The sequence below is a fragment of the Notolepis coatsorum genome, assembly GCF_963971535.1.
Source record: "Notolepis coatsorum genome assembly, chromosome: 15".
Taxonomy (NCBI): Eukaryota; Metazoa; Chordata; class Actinopteri; order Aulopiformes; family Paralepididae; genus Notolepis; species Notolepis coatsorum.
Window position 1 is genome coordinate 61,531,632 of NC_140179.1, and position 16,883 is coordinate 61,548,514.

Consider the following 16,883-nt stretch of genomic DNA (forward strand, 5'->3'; position numbering starts at 1 on the left):
ATCATATGGCTGGTTGACTAGTTTAGTCCATCATATGGCTGGTTGACTAGTTTAGTCCATAGTATAGCTGGTTGACTAGTTGTAGTCCATAATATGACCAGGTGACTAGTTGTAGTCCAAAACATGATGGGTGACTAGTAGTTGTCTATAACATGACTGGGTGACCATAGTTTGACTGGTTATAGTAGTTCCCTAAGTATGGTTGTTTGATTGGCTGATTGATCATTGTTTGTGGGAATTCAAAGATTGGTGGGTTGGTTGGTTGGTTGATTTGTTGCTGGTTGGTTGGTGGGTTGGTTGGTTGACTGACTGGTAGGTTGGTTGGTTGGTTGTCTGGTCGGTTGGTTAGTTTGTTTGTTTGTTTGTTTGGTTGATTGATTGGTTGGTAGCTGGTCAGTTCTGCTTCGCCCAGCTGAAGTGATATTACCTGCTAGAGGACAGAAAGAATAAAATAACAATACAATTATATTACCTTATTCATTGTAATAATAATAATAATAATAATAATAATAATAATAATAATAATAATAATAATAATACACTTTATTTATATAGCACCTTTCATACAGAAACTGCAGCTAAAAGTGCTTCACAACAGAAAAAAGAGCACATAAAGTGCAGACATATAAAATCAGTTTTTCACATTAGGATCTAACATCCCAACAGGCCACCTTGTTTATGGTTTGATTCAGTTTTAAATAGACAATAATAAAAAGAGTAAGATAAAATGGCATACATCCCAAGCCCCCATGCGCCCCAACTCAGACAGCCACGGCTCCCGGCCCACGAGAACCCCGAATCCAATGCCCCAGAGAACCAGAGCCTCATGCCTCAATGACACTCCGACTCCTGAGACCCCGAATCCTAGGCCCCCACGGCCCAAAGCCAAGGCCATCAAAACCACAGCAACCGAGGGCCCAAAACACCCCACCCCACGTGCGGTGATTCCACAACCCACGAGACCCCCCCCCCCTCCCGAGCCAAACCAACGAAATGATGGCCTCCCCCCCGATATTCCACCCCACCAAGCCGCACCCGCACAATGGAGAGAAAAGACGATGTATATATATGTGACCCTGACCAGCAATTCATGCCACATGTCTCCATTTTCATTTTCCAGATTTTTCCAGAATGTGAAAGTACAGAATGTAAGCTTTCAAATGATGTGTCATACGTTGAAATCTGAGAATGTTTGAAGATGATGTGCTAATATGAATCTTGTAAAATCTGTTTGCTTTAAACTGTGAAAACGCCTCTCGAAGAAAAGGCTAGAATTAACACCTCTGCCTGTTTCTGCTGGGCGTTAACAATAGCCCCCCCAGCCACTCCCCTCACTGAATAGCATTAACATACTGTAAGCTGTCAGTAAATTCTGGCAGTCATGGATGTGAAAATAGCTTAATCCTGTGAATTTTGCACTGGCCAGCAGCATAACTAGTAAGAGTAGGTAAGGGATATGTATAGATATAGTATCGACAGGTATGTAAAAAGGATTATATTACAATAGGTAGTAGTAATAAAATGAGGTAAAATAAAAAAGTTAATTTCTACAGAAAGTGTCTTGTATACAAGTGTATGCATCTTAACTCATTGGACGCCACTCATGAATAAAGTCGGGTTAACTCGCAGACGCTTGAGCGCCAAACCCGAGAAAAGTCGGGTTTTCTATTGTATTTTATTCGATATTCCCATTCATAATCCATCGAGGGAGCCTGTGTTATCATTGGGAATGAGTCTGATATTGCAAACGTCCAATGCCGCCTCTCTGGCTTGGGCTGTGTGTCGAAAAAAGTCCGGGCCGGGTTTTCCTTGTCGGGCAGGACAAGCATTTATAACGCATGGATTGAGGAGAAACAAGCACTCCCGGTTCATGTTCTTTGGTGGATTATGTTGGCAACACGATCGACATCAATACTTGGAATGGCGATCAGATAATTGGAATATTATTTTTGGAGTACATCCTAGTCAAGGTAAGGGCTATATGGTATCAATCTTGTGTTGATCCAAGAATCCTTTCACTGCGATCCGAGCATTTGTGTGTAATGTGTGTGTGTAACGTATTCCGTTGGTGACGATCAAAGCATAGAAAAACGACCCCCCCCCACCCTTTCATGCATTCATGATGAAACATAATACAGATAATATAGCGTTGATTTCAGATTGACGCCACGGTTTCTAGTGAAATGCACTAAACGCTGCATAGCGTCGTTTTCTGGGATTAGACAGAATTACTCTAAAACTATACTCATATTCACCACGGTATAAAATGGGAATGTATGGATGAAAAAATTATTTCTTTTTCACAAATTGAACGATAGATACTCGATGTCAAATGGGCAATAGTATTATATCCATAGCTATGATATATAATATAGTTTGAGCCCTGCAAACACTGCCATGTATCCCTATTCTTTAAAGCGGTGGCCTTCTTACCACACAGTACACAGCGACCTCTGGCGCTGATTGAGTGTGCAGGGTCCATGTGTCTTGTGTGTGTGTCTGTGTCCAATAACAATACGTAGTAGTAGTAGTAATTAGGGATGTCCGATATTATCGGCCTACCGATATTATCGGCCGATATTGGCATAAAAATGTGATATCGGAAAATATCGGTATCGGTGTAAAAAAAAAGAAATGCGTTTTTATTTAATTTTTTTTACATTCTTTAACCTTTATTTACCCAGGCAAGCAAGTAAGAACAAATTATAATTTTATTTATTGTCAAAGTATGCATAATGTTGTGTTAATTACACAACAAGAGATATGTAATGTTAATTACCTGAAATTATTCAGTTTTTTGGGGGGGAAAACCCTGCATATATCGGTATCGGTTGATATCGGTATCGGAAATTAAGAGTTGGACAATATCGGTATATCGGTATCGGTAAAAAAGCCAATATCGAGCATCCCTAGTAGTAATTCTACTATAAAATAATATAGCACTCACTATAATCACAGTTAAATAGTGGTGAGAGCACTAACGACAGGTTATGTATATAACCTAGTTATATGAGTACTGGCTAAGCGTCCAGCTCTTAAGCCATACCAAGATATACCTCATCTCATGTACCTAGTGTACTCCATCAACGAATAAAACCAATACACCCAGCACCTGCCAGGCCCCGCCCCTACTGCTGTACTATATAGTACTAGGCGTGGCCACCACTCACTCTTCCTCGGAAAATCGTTTGCAAAGAAAAGTTTCCCCAAGGGAACTCAGGGCACGCTAAGAGCGGGACGCTTAGCCAGTACTCATATAACTAGGTTATATACATAACCTGTCGTTATATATTCGTACTGGCATCGCGTCCCGCTCTTAAGCCATACCGAGATATGGGGTAGAGCGGACGCAAGGACCGACAAATGCACCCCCTGAGGACCCGTAAGCCCACATCAGGGGGGAGGGGAGTCCCGTCACCCCATCCTTCCTATGAAGAGGGGGCGGCAGTCAACTCCACCCGAGTGCGAACAAGAGGGAACTAGAACCTCTTGAACACACAGCACAGGCGGAACCACGTGTGACACAACACATTGTGGCCCACACCCACACATGCCTGCTACCCTACCAAAGGACGGGAAGCAGGAGAGGCCACAGACCTCAGAACCGCCTGGGAGACAGAACCCCCGGTCATGTCCATGAGGTAAAACCTTACGAAGGGACCCGGTGAGGACCATGAAGCCACAGCACAGATGTCCTCCAACGAGGCCCCACCCAGGAGAGCGGCAGAGGCCGCCACCCCACGAGTGGAGTGCGCCCTGACGCCCCCAGGGGGAGCCAACCCGGCCAACGTGAAGCAAGGGCAATGCCCTCGCACAACCAATGGGACAGGCGCTGTTTCGACAGTGCCTTACCAGCACGAGAGCCACCGTAACAGACAACTGATCGGTAGCCCTGAGGCCCTGAGTACGGCTGAGGTAAACCCCCAAGCCCGGACCGGACATGACAGGTGAAGGCCCGCCTCCAACTCACTAGCGTGAGGAGGCGGATGAAACGCCTGAACCATAATATCCCTGGAGCGGAAGCACTCCGGATATTTTTAGGCACGAAGGCTGGATTAGGCCGCAGAGTGGCACCGCTATCGGAACGAAAGACAGGCACTCTGGCCGTACCGAGAGAGCACAAAGCACACCCGCGCGTTTAGCGGAGGTGATGGCCAGCAAGAACGCAGTCTTGAACGACAGCCGTTCCAACAGCGCTTGCTCAAGAGGCTCAAACGGGGCCAAGGACAACCGACCGAGGACCAATTGAAGATCCCAGCTCAGAGCCAAAGAGCGTTTCACCGGCTTAAGGCGTCAACGCCAAGCAGGAAACGCTTCACAAGAGGGTGGCCTTACACCACTCTTGGAAAATACGCCACCTACCCGCGTAACCCGCGATAGTGGAGGGAGCATGCGCGTTCCGGATGGTACCAACCACAGAAGGATCCATCCTCTCCAGACTCACCCACCAGCAGCTGGCCCAGCACAGGGAACTAACACAGAGACCCGTGCGCTTGAGAGAGGGCCCGCGATGACCAAGGAACAGGCCATGATGGGATCCCAAGAGCTGGAACCACACAGCTGCGCCCCGGTCCGGCGCAATCAGGATCAAGGACCTGCGCTCCTCAACGTACCCGCCCCAACAACTGACCTAACAGATGTATGGGGGAAAGAATCCCAGGCGGCACGGCATCGGTCCCAGACCTGCCTGACTATTTCCGGACGTAATCCCCACCAGTCAGGGTGAGGACCACCTGCGACATTACACCTGTACCCACATTCACCCTGCCGGGGATGTGGAGAGCCCTCAGGCCGCGCAGATGGAGAACGCCCATAGCCAGCCGCCCGCCGCCCGGTGCAGACGGGGGGAGCGTACTCCTCCCTGTCTGTCGATATACGACACAGACGTCGTATTGTCCGTCCTGATCAACACCGTTTGAGGACCAGAAGGACCGCTTTCAATACCAACACATTGAACGTAGCGCAGACCGGGCAGCATGGCTTGCCAGCTGCCCCCTACTGCGTTGGCCCGACGCTTCTCCAGCAAGGAAGGCGTCGGTGAAAAACGTGACGTGTGACAGCCTACTGCCCATGGGGACCCCCCTGGTGAGGACCCCAGGCCCTCCCCAGGGGCGAGGTCCCCCAGTACTGACACGGGAACCTTACTTGCCTCTCACCGGGTCTATTTCCATACTGGAAAACCCACCTCCGTAACCCCCTCCTGGGGTGAAGAGGAGGCCAAGAGGGACCACGGAATGAGCAGATGCCATCATACCGAGCAGGCGTATCACGGACAGCGCCGTAACCGTCCTAGGACGGAACCTCCCGAGCATGTCGACAACACGCTTTGAGAGGGATGCCCATAGCACTCCAACCGTTGACTGGGAAGAGGAGTACTCTACTTCCAGTCTACAGCAAACCCCAGGCTGGTAGGAACCTGCCTGGTACGAGACCTGACGATCCACCTTGACCGCCAAGGACCAGAACGTCGTCAGGGCAGAATACACTTCGTAACCCCTGACGACGCAGAGGCCCCAGTGTGGCCTCCACGCACTTGGTGAAGATGCGGGGAGCCAGAGAAAAGCCAAACGGCAGCCCCTGGTACTCATACGCTAACCCTGCAAAGGAAGCGTAGGTAAGCCCTAGGACGGAAGATCGGGGATGCGAACACGCATCCTACAGGTCTATGGAGGAGAACCAGACCCCCACCTGACAGTGTTCAACAGGTAGGAGACGATCCAAAAAATGCTGAACCTTCCCATGGGACAGGTCCAGCATGGGTCTGACACCCCCCCTCCCGATTTCTCAGGCACCAGAGAACACCGGGAGGAAAACGCCACGACGATGGCTTGCTTCGTCCACAGAGATTGGATCTCGTTGACCAGAGCTGTCACTGCTGGTGACCATGACAATAGGGTCTGTACCAAACCCGAAAACGGGTGGGGTTGTGTAAATACAAGTCCCCGCCTCAGCGTTCTCTCCATCCACCTCGACATATGGTACTGCTGTAGCCATATGTGATGACACTCCCAATACTCCCCCAGTAGACACCGATTGACCGTCAGCATGAATGGTTGAGAGGAGGGAAGACTGTAGTATAGACAGACATTCCCATAGCAGAGAGACAGAACAGAAACAGTAGCCCAATATAGCATAGCGTTAGCCGCGCGCTCCAGGATACCGGGGAAAACAACAACGTTTACCCAGATATCCCGCCGCTTGCGCCAATACACACTCGGTTGTCTCTCGGGACAACTCGAGCACATCACAAATGCCAGCATTGTCATGCCTAGTGACATCCCACAGCGGGGAATAGTAGAACATTGACCCAGCATTTATAGCATTTAGTATTAGCAGCGCGCTCCAGGACAGCCTGGGAAACGTCCACCTCTTAGAGGGACGTTTACCCAAACATCCTGCCCCTGGCGCAATATACAACTCACAACAAGCAGCATTTACTAACACCAGCGATAATGCCTAGTGGCGCAAGTCCTACCTTGTGCGAGGTAGCTCGATAGCTACACCTCACACGCTGTCCCTCTGTCTGCTGTCAACAAGACAAGGAGACTACAGAACTCGACGCTGAAATGCATCGAAATGCATCCCGCTGCAGAGTCGCAGAACCGCCAGAACATGCCGCGAAGATTTCAGGGGTAGGCAAATCTTCGGTAAGCACTCAACCTAATTACTCTAACTTTTCATATCAACTAGTTGCATAGGGTGTCATGCATCCGCTATGATGGAAACGAAAAAAGAGGAAGAGTGAGTGGTGGCCACGCCTAGTACTATATAGTACGGCAGTAGGGGCGGGGCCTGGCAGGTGCTGGGTGTATTGGTTTTATTCGTTGATGGAGTACACTAGGTACATGAGATGAGGTATATCTCGGTATGGCTTAAGAGCGGGACGCGATGCCAGTACGAATATATAACTATAATCACAGTTGTATGCATCTTAAGGTGCAGTGCAGAGTCCATGTGTGTGTATCTTGTGTGTGTGTGTGTGTGTTCAAGACTGTGGTCTCTGAGAATGTTAAAACGGACTTTTTTCTAGTGCTTCTTTCTATGTTCACAGAAAGGTAAAGAAACAATATACATTGTATTTTATGGCAATAACGTTTAGGTTTGTTCGACGCTGTTGGACTTCCGCTGTCGGCAGCCACTGCAAATCGAAAGCCCTGGGTCTCCTCTGTTTTAGGACTACGATTTCTTCTTCTCACGTCTAACTCGCCCGGTTTCCGGTCCAATGCGCCAAGCTTATTATTTCACGTACATTCTAAATAAACAACTAGTCAACAACTTACCCATAAAGACGCAAAAGACAGACCCGACAGAGTCCAATACCTTGTTCATTAAATCCGATGGAAAGTTTATCAACAGAGGCCATGTGTGTTGTTTATGGGCGTCGCTCTCCCACTCTCCCAACGCCAGTCTTGATTCGCATGCAAATGTTATTCCGCCCCCATGCAAGTCACACGGAAACAGGCTTTTTTAAACAAAGAATTGTTACTATTAGAGATACTATAACTGTTCGCTTTTATAGTAAATATGTTCTTAAACATTCAAACTGTGATAATAATAAAAATAATAAAAAAAGCTTTGTTTTGCTCTCACGCGAAATGCCGCGGGCAGAATACTGGTCAATAGCGCTGGGCACGGTCACATATTTACATATCTATAAAGTGAAACATCCCGAGTCCCCATCCGCCGCAGCCCTGACAGCCATGGCCCCCACCCCATGAGGACCCCGAATCCGGCATCCCAGCGAACCAGAACATCGTGCTTCAATAACATTCCGACTCCCCCGGGACCTCATGTCGTTGCGGATAGTGGTATTGTCAAAGCACATATTATGTCCGAAAGCTTAGCAGTTATGGTCTTCCAAAATTGAGCGACCGGTGGACATTCCCAGAACATGTGCAGGAAAGTGCCAGTGGCCCCCAGGGCGCATCGGGAGTCAGCCAAAATACCCATCATACATAATTTCCTAGGGGTGAGATATGTTCTATGAATATAGTTCAAGTGTATTTGTTGGTGATTGGGGTTACGGGAGGCCAGTGTAATATTAGTCCAGATATCTCCCCAATCAAACTCAGGATCCAGTTCTGGAATATCTTCCCGCCAAATTGTATCTAAGGGGAGGTTCTTGTATGTGGACTCGAGTAAGATGTATAAAAGTCTGAAACGAAGCCCCTTGAGGTTGTTCTGTCTCCGATGAGTCTAGAAAAGGGGTGTCGATGTAGTGGCTGACCCCATGGGACCCCATGCACCCTAAGCACCACCCTCGGTTATAAATAAAAGAGAAAGGAGGCACCGGGAAGGTCATAAAACGATCTCAGGTCTTGAAACGTGCGAAGGCCAGATTTATCTTAAACCCTTGTTGGCTATGAAATATTGGGGAGTCAAGGTGCCATGGGCATTTGATGGCGCAAGACCTCTGTGCGATATACCACATCTGAACCACATGGGAGATGATAGGACCAAATCGTAATTGGCATTTTTTAATTGAGGTGTTGGAATAGATTACATCCTGTAGTCTTAGTGGGAAGACTGTTGCTTCCTCCAAGGCGCGCCACGACACGGCAACCTCAGGGTCAAACCAGTTAATTAAGGGCCTCAGTGAGAAGGACCAGAAATATAATTTTAAATCCGGGGATTGCTAGACCCCCGTCCTGTTTCCTGCGCTGAGCAGTGGTTATTTTGATTCTCGGCCGCTTGTTGTTCCAAATGAACTTAATAATAATAATAATAATAATAATAATAATAATAATAATAATAATAATAATAATAATAATAATAATAATAATAATAATAATAATAATAATAATAACTTATTAACGTTTTATATAGCGCCTTTCTTAAGACCCAAGGTCTTAACACTTTGAGTGCCACCAGGGGGCGCCAGAAATAGCGCTTGAGTGCCAGCGCTGTAGTCAATGGGAGGGCGATCACATTTGCAAACGCATAAACTATATCTTAAATTATGTGTCTAATACGCCTGTCGCTTATCAATGACTTGTTTGCAGTCAACATTGTCGAAACGGATTGTTTTTTTAATCGGTTAATTTCCGTTTTATACCATTTTGAAGAACGCTCGTGTTTTGAAACTTCCAAAAAAAAGAAAAAAAAAGATTCTGCAGGAATCGTGCTTTACTGGAATACACAAAACACGTTGTAATTTTTTTGCCTATTTATGAATAGTTTTCAAATAAACGCTAGATTATCGATAGTATATGTGTACTTATGCACGCTAGAGAAGCGGGCTGAAAAATCGATTATCTTATTTCCTGATCAGCACACACACACTCACAGCCACACACACACATATGGGACACGCTGAGATATAGGTGAAAAAAACTCTGATTATCCCAAGACTGGTAAAATAGATTCCTTACCTCAGATCAGATGTTCTCCAAAAAGATTATTCCAATTCCTGATCGCCATTCCAAATATCAATTGTGTTTATTGATCCAACGCTGGGTACTGGAAACAGATATTCCACGCTGTTCTGAGGGTGGGCAATGACTGGGATCGTCTCCGGTTACATGCCTGACAAGTCAAATGTGGATTCCGGACTCTTTTTTTCCCATCCATTTAATTCAGTCCAATCCAATGGGTGCAATACCATCCGGAGAGACAATAGGGGGCGGTATTTTCCCTGTTAGAGCTCAGACAGATCCCCACTGGTAATGTGGGGCTAGATTGATGAAAAATTAATGGAAATCGATAATAAAAAAAATAACGATTAAATAATGAGATTTCTCGTTCTTGGCACTCAACGCATGGCATGAACTAACGAGATTTCTTGTGGCTGGCACTCAAAGTGTTAAGAAAGCTTGTATCTACAGTAGCTTGTATCTCGCGCCAATGGTCGATTGGAGGGGGTAAGGGGAGCATTGAGCTAACAAAGTTTATCCTGGGCAGTACGTTAATTTTTTATTATGGATGCTCGGGCTTGTAGTGAGTTGGGAAGGCTCGACCATCTATTGAGATCCTGAAGTATTTTGTTGTAAGTGCCTGTATAGTTATGTCTGACTATTTAGACCGACAATTCTTATGTTATTCTGTCTTTCGCGGGATTGTACCTCTGTGAGTTTAGCTTGGATCCTAGTTAGTTCGGCTAGCCCGCTAGCTTGGCCCAATTCGAGATGCTGTAATCGTTGCTCTTGTCGGCTTGCCTCCTCCGTTAGTAAGGTAATTTCACGGGTATTGTCCATGGTCTTTGTATGGATAATTTCTACCTTTTTGTCCAAGGTTCCCATCGCTGCTCCTATCTCGGCTGACATCGCTATGCGGTAGGCTTCGAGGCGAGTATCGAATAGCTCTGTGAATAGCTCTGTGATGAGCACTTTGATAGCCACCAGGCTAGAGCCACTTAGATTAATCTCCAGCGCGGGCGGCATCAGAAAATGTAGTTTCTCGGCTTTGGAGGATGGCATACCGCGCTTAGTTGTTTATTTGTCCGCCATATCTCACCACTAAAAGTTTTTAAATGTGTAAATCATTACTTAAAAGAAAAATTTGGAGACTAGTGAGGGTATTAAAAAAGCTGGGGGAGCAGGTACGATGCACGTCTTTACCCCATGATACCGGGAGCCCCCTGATATTCTATATTCATATTTCATATTGTGTCAGGGTGGCAAAATCCAGTAATGTATCTACAAAAACCCCTGTAAATGATCTGCCCTTTGTTAATTTGCTTAGATATTTACTATAGGTGTTCTCAAGAAGGTGCTGAATGAGCTCAGTGGCATATTTGTTTTTTAATCAATGATACCATGGTGTTATTCACCGTCAAAGGGATGGGAAAATGGTTAATTACAATTTACTCAAGCATAGTAACATACACAATATTTCTGACACTGGGAATAGATTCCCAGAGGTCCATAGATGTCCCTAGATACCAAGAACATGCTAATTGACAGTGTAGTTGTGGAGCAGGTAAGGTAAGAGTTGGCTTACAACTAGTTTCACTCTTTTCACTCAGCAACAGTTGAGCCCAAGAGCTGTTCCAGTGTGAAACCATCAGCCCAGGGCTGAAGACAGCGTCAGCCCACTTTACAATGTGCCAGTGTGAGATTAGAAGGTTCTACAGTAGAACAACTGTTCTTACCTGTACTCAATGCTCCTTAGAACAGGTTCTTACTTTTCTGGAGAGAGAGAGAGAGAGAGAGAGAGAGAGAGAGAGAGAGAGAGAGAGAGAGAGAGAGAGAGAGAGAGAGAGAGAGAGAGAGAGAGAGAGAGAGAGAGAGAGAGAGAGAGAGAGAGAGAGAGAGAGAGAGAGAGGGGGAGAGAGAGAGAGAGAGAGGTGGAGAGGGGAGAGAGAGAGAGAGAGAGAGAGAGAGAGAGAGAGAGAGAGAGAGAGAGAGAGAGAGAGAGGGGTGGAGAGGGGAGAGAGAAAGAGATATGGGGAGAGAGAGGGCAGGGGGAGATAGATAGAGAGAGAGAGGAATGACATAAGGAAACAAACACAGGGACCTACAGTAGGGTTCTGTCACAGCTAGGGTAGGGCCAGGGCCGTATCTAGCTTTTTGGGGGCCCTATGCTAAATTTAGTTTGAGGGCCCCTATTTTTGTGAAACTATGGTGGGGAAGTTCCAGAGATATTGTGGATATTGAAGCAAACAGCAGTTTGTTAATGTCAGTCTCCAACAACAAGCTACGGCACCAGGGACTCTGACTCACCATCTTCTGACAGAAGCTGCTCTCCTCAGTAACTTCCAACTTAAAGACAGAACACAAACAGAAACACACAGAAACAAGCCAGAGCAAAACGAGGGAAACCACAGAAACCAGACAACAGAAACCAGACAATACACACACACACACACACACATACATAGACACACACAGATACACACACAGACACACACACATACATACTGTAGATACACACACAGACACACACACACACACACATACATAGACACGTACACACACAAACACACACACACCCACATACATAGACACACACACACACACCCAAATACATAGACACACACACACCCACATACATAGACACACACACATACACAGACACACACACACACACCCACAATACATAGATACACACACAGACTAGTGATGTGCATCTCCATCACTGAGGCCGATGCGATGCGCATCTCGATACGGTGCCAACGATACAATACATTAACGATACATTTGAAGCACCGGGCAATGCGATGCAATACGATTCACCCCCTGTTGAGATACGATACGATACGATTTGATTCAACATAATGCGATTCGGGGCGATACGATGCGATTCAACACGATGCAAAATAATGATACAATTTTATGGTATGACAGAGGATTTTGTTGTATTCCTTATATGCAGCTTATATTATTATTACAAATTTAATAATCTACTGTAAGACACTTTATATAAAAACTCTTGGGTGCCTAAGAAGACGTTTGCATAGTACTGTGTTTTCTATGTACAGTTCCAACACAGTTTGAACTAGTGGTCTGCAAGGGCCTTGAAATAAAGCCCGAGCCCTGCCCGAGCCCGTGAACTTCAGGCCCTGCCCGAAAATAAGCCTGACTGTAAATAATATTTTAAGCCCTAGCCCGCGTGAAAACCCGAAAAAAAGTATTATTATTATTATTATTATTAAAATATAATTTTTTTTGTATTTGTTTTAAATATTCGAAACACGGTTTTATATGAACGTAATAAATAAACAAAACTAAGAAGCATTTACATAGCCTGTTTCGCAATGTCTCTCCCAGTGCTCGCTTATATAGACTGACTCACACATCAGCCTCATAAAACGTATTGAAGGCTATAGAATCTTCTTTGACACACACACACACACACACACACGACACACAATAGCCTACTCAGTCAAACAAACAAACAGAAAACAGAAATCAGATTTCGAGCAGAGCAACGTAATGAAAATCACAACACAACAAGTAGCGAGTCGCGACCCAGCAAATAGTAAACATCACTCACCACAACATCAGCAACGCGTTGAACACCGTTAACAAAACCGGCTACATACATCCCAAGAACAAATTAAAACGTTCGCCAACTGGCTATATTCCAACACAACCAATCGAGTTGAACTTGTCCCCTGAGTTCTCCCTGCGCGCTGCAGTAATTACATCCAAATGTTTCTCTGGCGCAAAAGAGAAAGCGAATCTTAAAACGAAGGTTATCATATAACCCTAGTTATATGAAAAAAAATAAAAAACGCAATAAAAAAATAAAAAAAATTTAAAACGGCGGTGCCCGGGCCCGGCCGAGCCCGAATGATTTATTAAAAAAAAAGCCCTACCCAGCCCGAACCCGCCGGGCCGGGCCGGGCCCCGTCGGGCCTGGGCAAGGTTGCAGTGCACTAGTTTGAACCTGGCTGGAGCAAGCGATATAAAGAAACGAATTGCCAATAAATGTGAAGTTATCTTTGAACCTGTTGTCAAGCGTCGTCGATATACCCCCCCCCCCATTTCCTCACTAATGGAACTGGTGTTGCAGAGTCACGTTAGTTAGTGAGACACTGTAGTTTAGCGTTAGCTGAACGGCTAACTGGCGTTAGCCAGCAGCTACTAGCGTTAGCCAGTTGATCAATTCTATTCATGTCTCCTCGACTTCCACTGTTTGTTGATAACTGTGACGCGGCTCTCGCCTTCTGTAGTAGCGAAGCAAAGATAGTATCTGCTGTGTGCAGTCACAGTGCACTGCTGACAAGTGGATGAGAGGAAATTATATGAATGAATCGGTTTTGACCGATGCAACAGATGCTACAACAGATGCATCGCGAGTTCAACCTAAATTCTAGCCGATGCGCACTTATTCCACCGGTGCACTCGCATCGTGAAAGTTTATGCCGGTGCACCGATGCGAATCGATGAATCTTAACATCACTAACACAGACACACACATACATAGACACGTACACACACAAACACACACAAACACACACACACACACCCACATACATAGACACACACACACACCCAAATACATAGACACATACACACACACAGACACACAGCCATACACACACATACATAGACACACACACACCCACATACATAGACGACACACACACACACACACACACACACACACACACACACACACACACACACACACACACACACACACACACACACACACACACACACACACATATACACACACAGACACATACACACACCCACATACATAGACACACACACCCACATACATAGACACACACACACGCACAGATGCACACCCACATACATAGACACACACTATGCGTATACACGTACACACTAGATTCACCTGGTCTCACACACACACACACACACACACACACACACACACACACACACACACACACACACACACACACACACACACACACACACACACACACACACTCATAGACACAAACACACACACTCACGCGTATACACATACACACTAGATTCATCTGGTCACACACACACACACACACACACACACACACACACACACACACACACACACACACACACACACACACACACACACACACACACACACACACACACACACACACACACACACACACACACACACACACACACACACACACACACACACGCACACAGCTAAGGAGAGGCATGCAATGACAAGTCAGTGTGTCTAGTGTGTGAAATCCTCTTTCAGTGCCTCTGTGCCCATTTTCTTAGGCAGTTAGCCTCGCTGGTATGTGCACCATTAGCGTTAGCTGGCCTCTTTGCTTTTGGAAAGAATGATTAAAAAAAAAGATATATATATATATATATTATAATCTTTTTTATTTTTTGCTTTAGACTACGACTATTGATTGGCATTCGACTACGGCTCCTTTCGATCGATTAGTAGACTATTGGACTAGTGGAGGTCAGCCCTAGCTGGTGGACCCAGGGCCCGTCTCACATGTCAGCCGGAGGAGCGAAGCAGTCAGAGCTCAGACTCCTTCTTCTTCTGCTTTACCTTCTTCTTGCCTTGGAGGAGCTCCTGGTAGGAACTGGAGCGGATGAAACGACTGTAGGAATCACTCTTCATCAGCTTGTAGATGTGTTCCTTCAGAGAGACAGGTGGAGATAAGAGAATAGAATACCCACAAAACGACATTATGGGCGGGATCCACAAAGAATGGATTGCACGGTGCTAATTGCACCCGTACTTACAATTCACCGTGCAGGTGCTTGATTGATTGAAAACTTTATTAACAGATTGCAGAATGGGTACAATACAGTACGGCTCAATACACGCAATTGTTAAGGGGATACAGACCAGAGAAAGACTTTCGTCTTGTTTACATCAGGGTCCCCCATTTTCAATTCATAATGAATTGTAAGTAAGGGTGCAATTAGCACCGTGCAATCCATTCTTTGTGGATCCCGCATGCCATAGAGCTGATAACTAGAACTATAAGAGGGTGGAACACACTGTCTCCCAGTGGGGAAGGGGAAGCCATTTTCACATGTTTCTATGACAACACTGACTTGTTAATCTAGATAAAAAGGAACACAACAACATTATGGGAGATGCGCTTACCGTCTTCTCCAGGGTCTGTGCGTTCAGTAGAAATCTATCCAGGTGTACCTGATTTAAAATATTCTAAAAAGATACCTAAAGCCAATGTACCTGACTTAACCTGTTAAGCCCTATACTAGCCGTATTTTCTGAAAATCCGCCTAAAAATATAATACAATTCCTAAACTGATACTTTAACACTTTGAATGCCCAGCAGGGGGCGCACATTTAGTGCTTGAATGCCCACATCCACTTCAATGTTAGCATTAATATCGCCTAATCTATGTTTTAAATTATGGCTATGTGTCTAATCTGCCCGTCGCATTATCAATGACCTATTTCCAGTCAACATTGTCGAAGCAGATTGTTTTTTTATCGGTTCATTTCCGTTTCATAGCATTTAGAAAACCCCTCGTTTTCACAAAAGAAAGAGGATTCCATGATAATCGCTGATGTACTGTAATATTCTAGAACGTTGTCATTTGTCTGCCTATTTATGAATCGTTTTCAAATAAACGCTAGATTATCGATAGTATAATGTGCACGCTAGTGCCGCGCGCTGAAAATCGATTCTCTCAGTTCCAGATCGCTTTTAGAGTCAAACAGCCATATCACAAAAAAAAGAAAAAGCTTATATCTCCGTGAAAACGGGTCTGATTATCCTAAGACTGGTAACATAGATTCCTTACCTGAGATCAGATGGTATCCAAATGGATTATTCCAATTCCTGATCGCCATTCGAAAAAATCAATCCTTTTATTGATCCACCGCGTATACAGTAAAAACACATAATCCCCGCTGCTCTGAGGGTCCAGCATGAAGCTGACCGACCCCGGTTACATGAGTGAGAAGTCAAATGTGGAGTCCGGGTCTTTTTTTCTCATTAATTTTCACTGAGTCCAATCCAAAAGGGTGAATTACCATCTGGGAGATGATAGGGGGCGCTTTTTTCACATCTGAGCGCCTGGGGTGGCTGATTTTCCAACGGTAGACTCGGTTGATGAAATATGAATCCAGATCGCTAATAAAAAATAAAACGAGAAAAAACGCATTCAACCCGCAGGGGGTAAACCCAAGAAAACTCGGGTTGGGCATCCAAAGTGTTAATAACACTTTAACCTATTGGTAAACAAACGTATTGTTGAAAATATACACTATGACTGCTGTTTTGACAGTATTAGGGCCTAAAAATATAATACAATTCCTAAACTGATATTTCATTAACCTGTTAAGCCCTAGCCCTATTTTTCTGAAAATCCGCCTAAAATTACATACCTAAGTAAATGGAAGATTTGCTCCACTTCTACAAGGTCCATTTGCATGTTCTTGGTATCTAGGGACATCTACGGATCTCATGGAATGTATTCCCAGTGTCAGAAATATTGTGTCTGTTACAAGGCTTGAGTAAA

General features: G+C 45.3%; 1 protein-coding gene across 1 annotated transcript in view; it reads right to left on the reverse strand.

Annotated features, from left to right (window-relative positions):
* Positions 1-146: 146 nt before the first annotated feature.
* Positions 147-16,883, reverse strand: part of rgs7b (regulator of G protein signaling 7b) — a gene marked incomplete at its 5' end in the record, with an annotated part of 89,850 nt that continues 73,113 nt past the window's right edge. The window contains 3 exon segments of the mRNA XM_084330737.1: positions 147-430; positions 11,090-11,126; positions 14,929-15,018. Coding sequence (XP_084186863.1) covers positions 11,106-11,126; positions 14,929-15,018 — 111 coding nt within the window. The 3' untranslated portion in view covers positions 147-430; positions 11,090-11,105.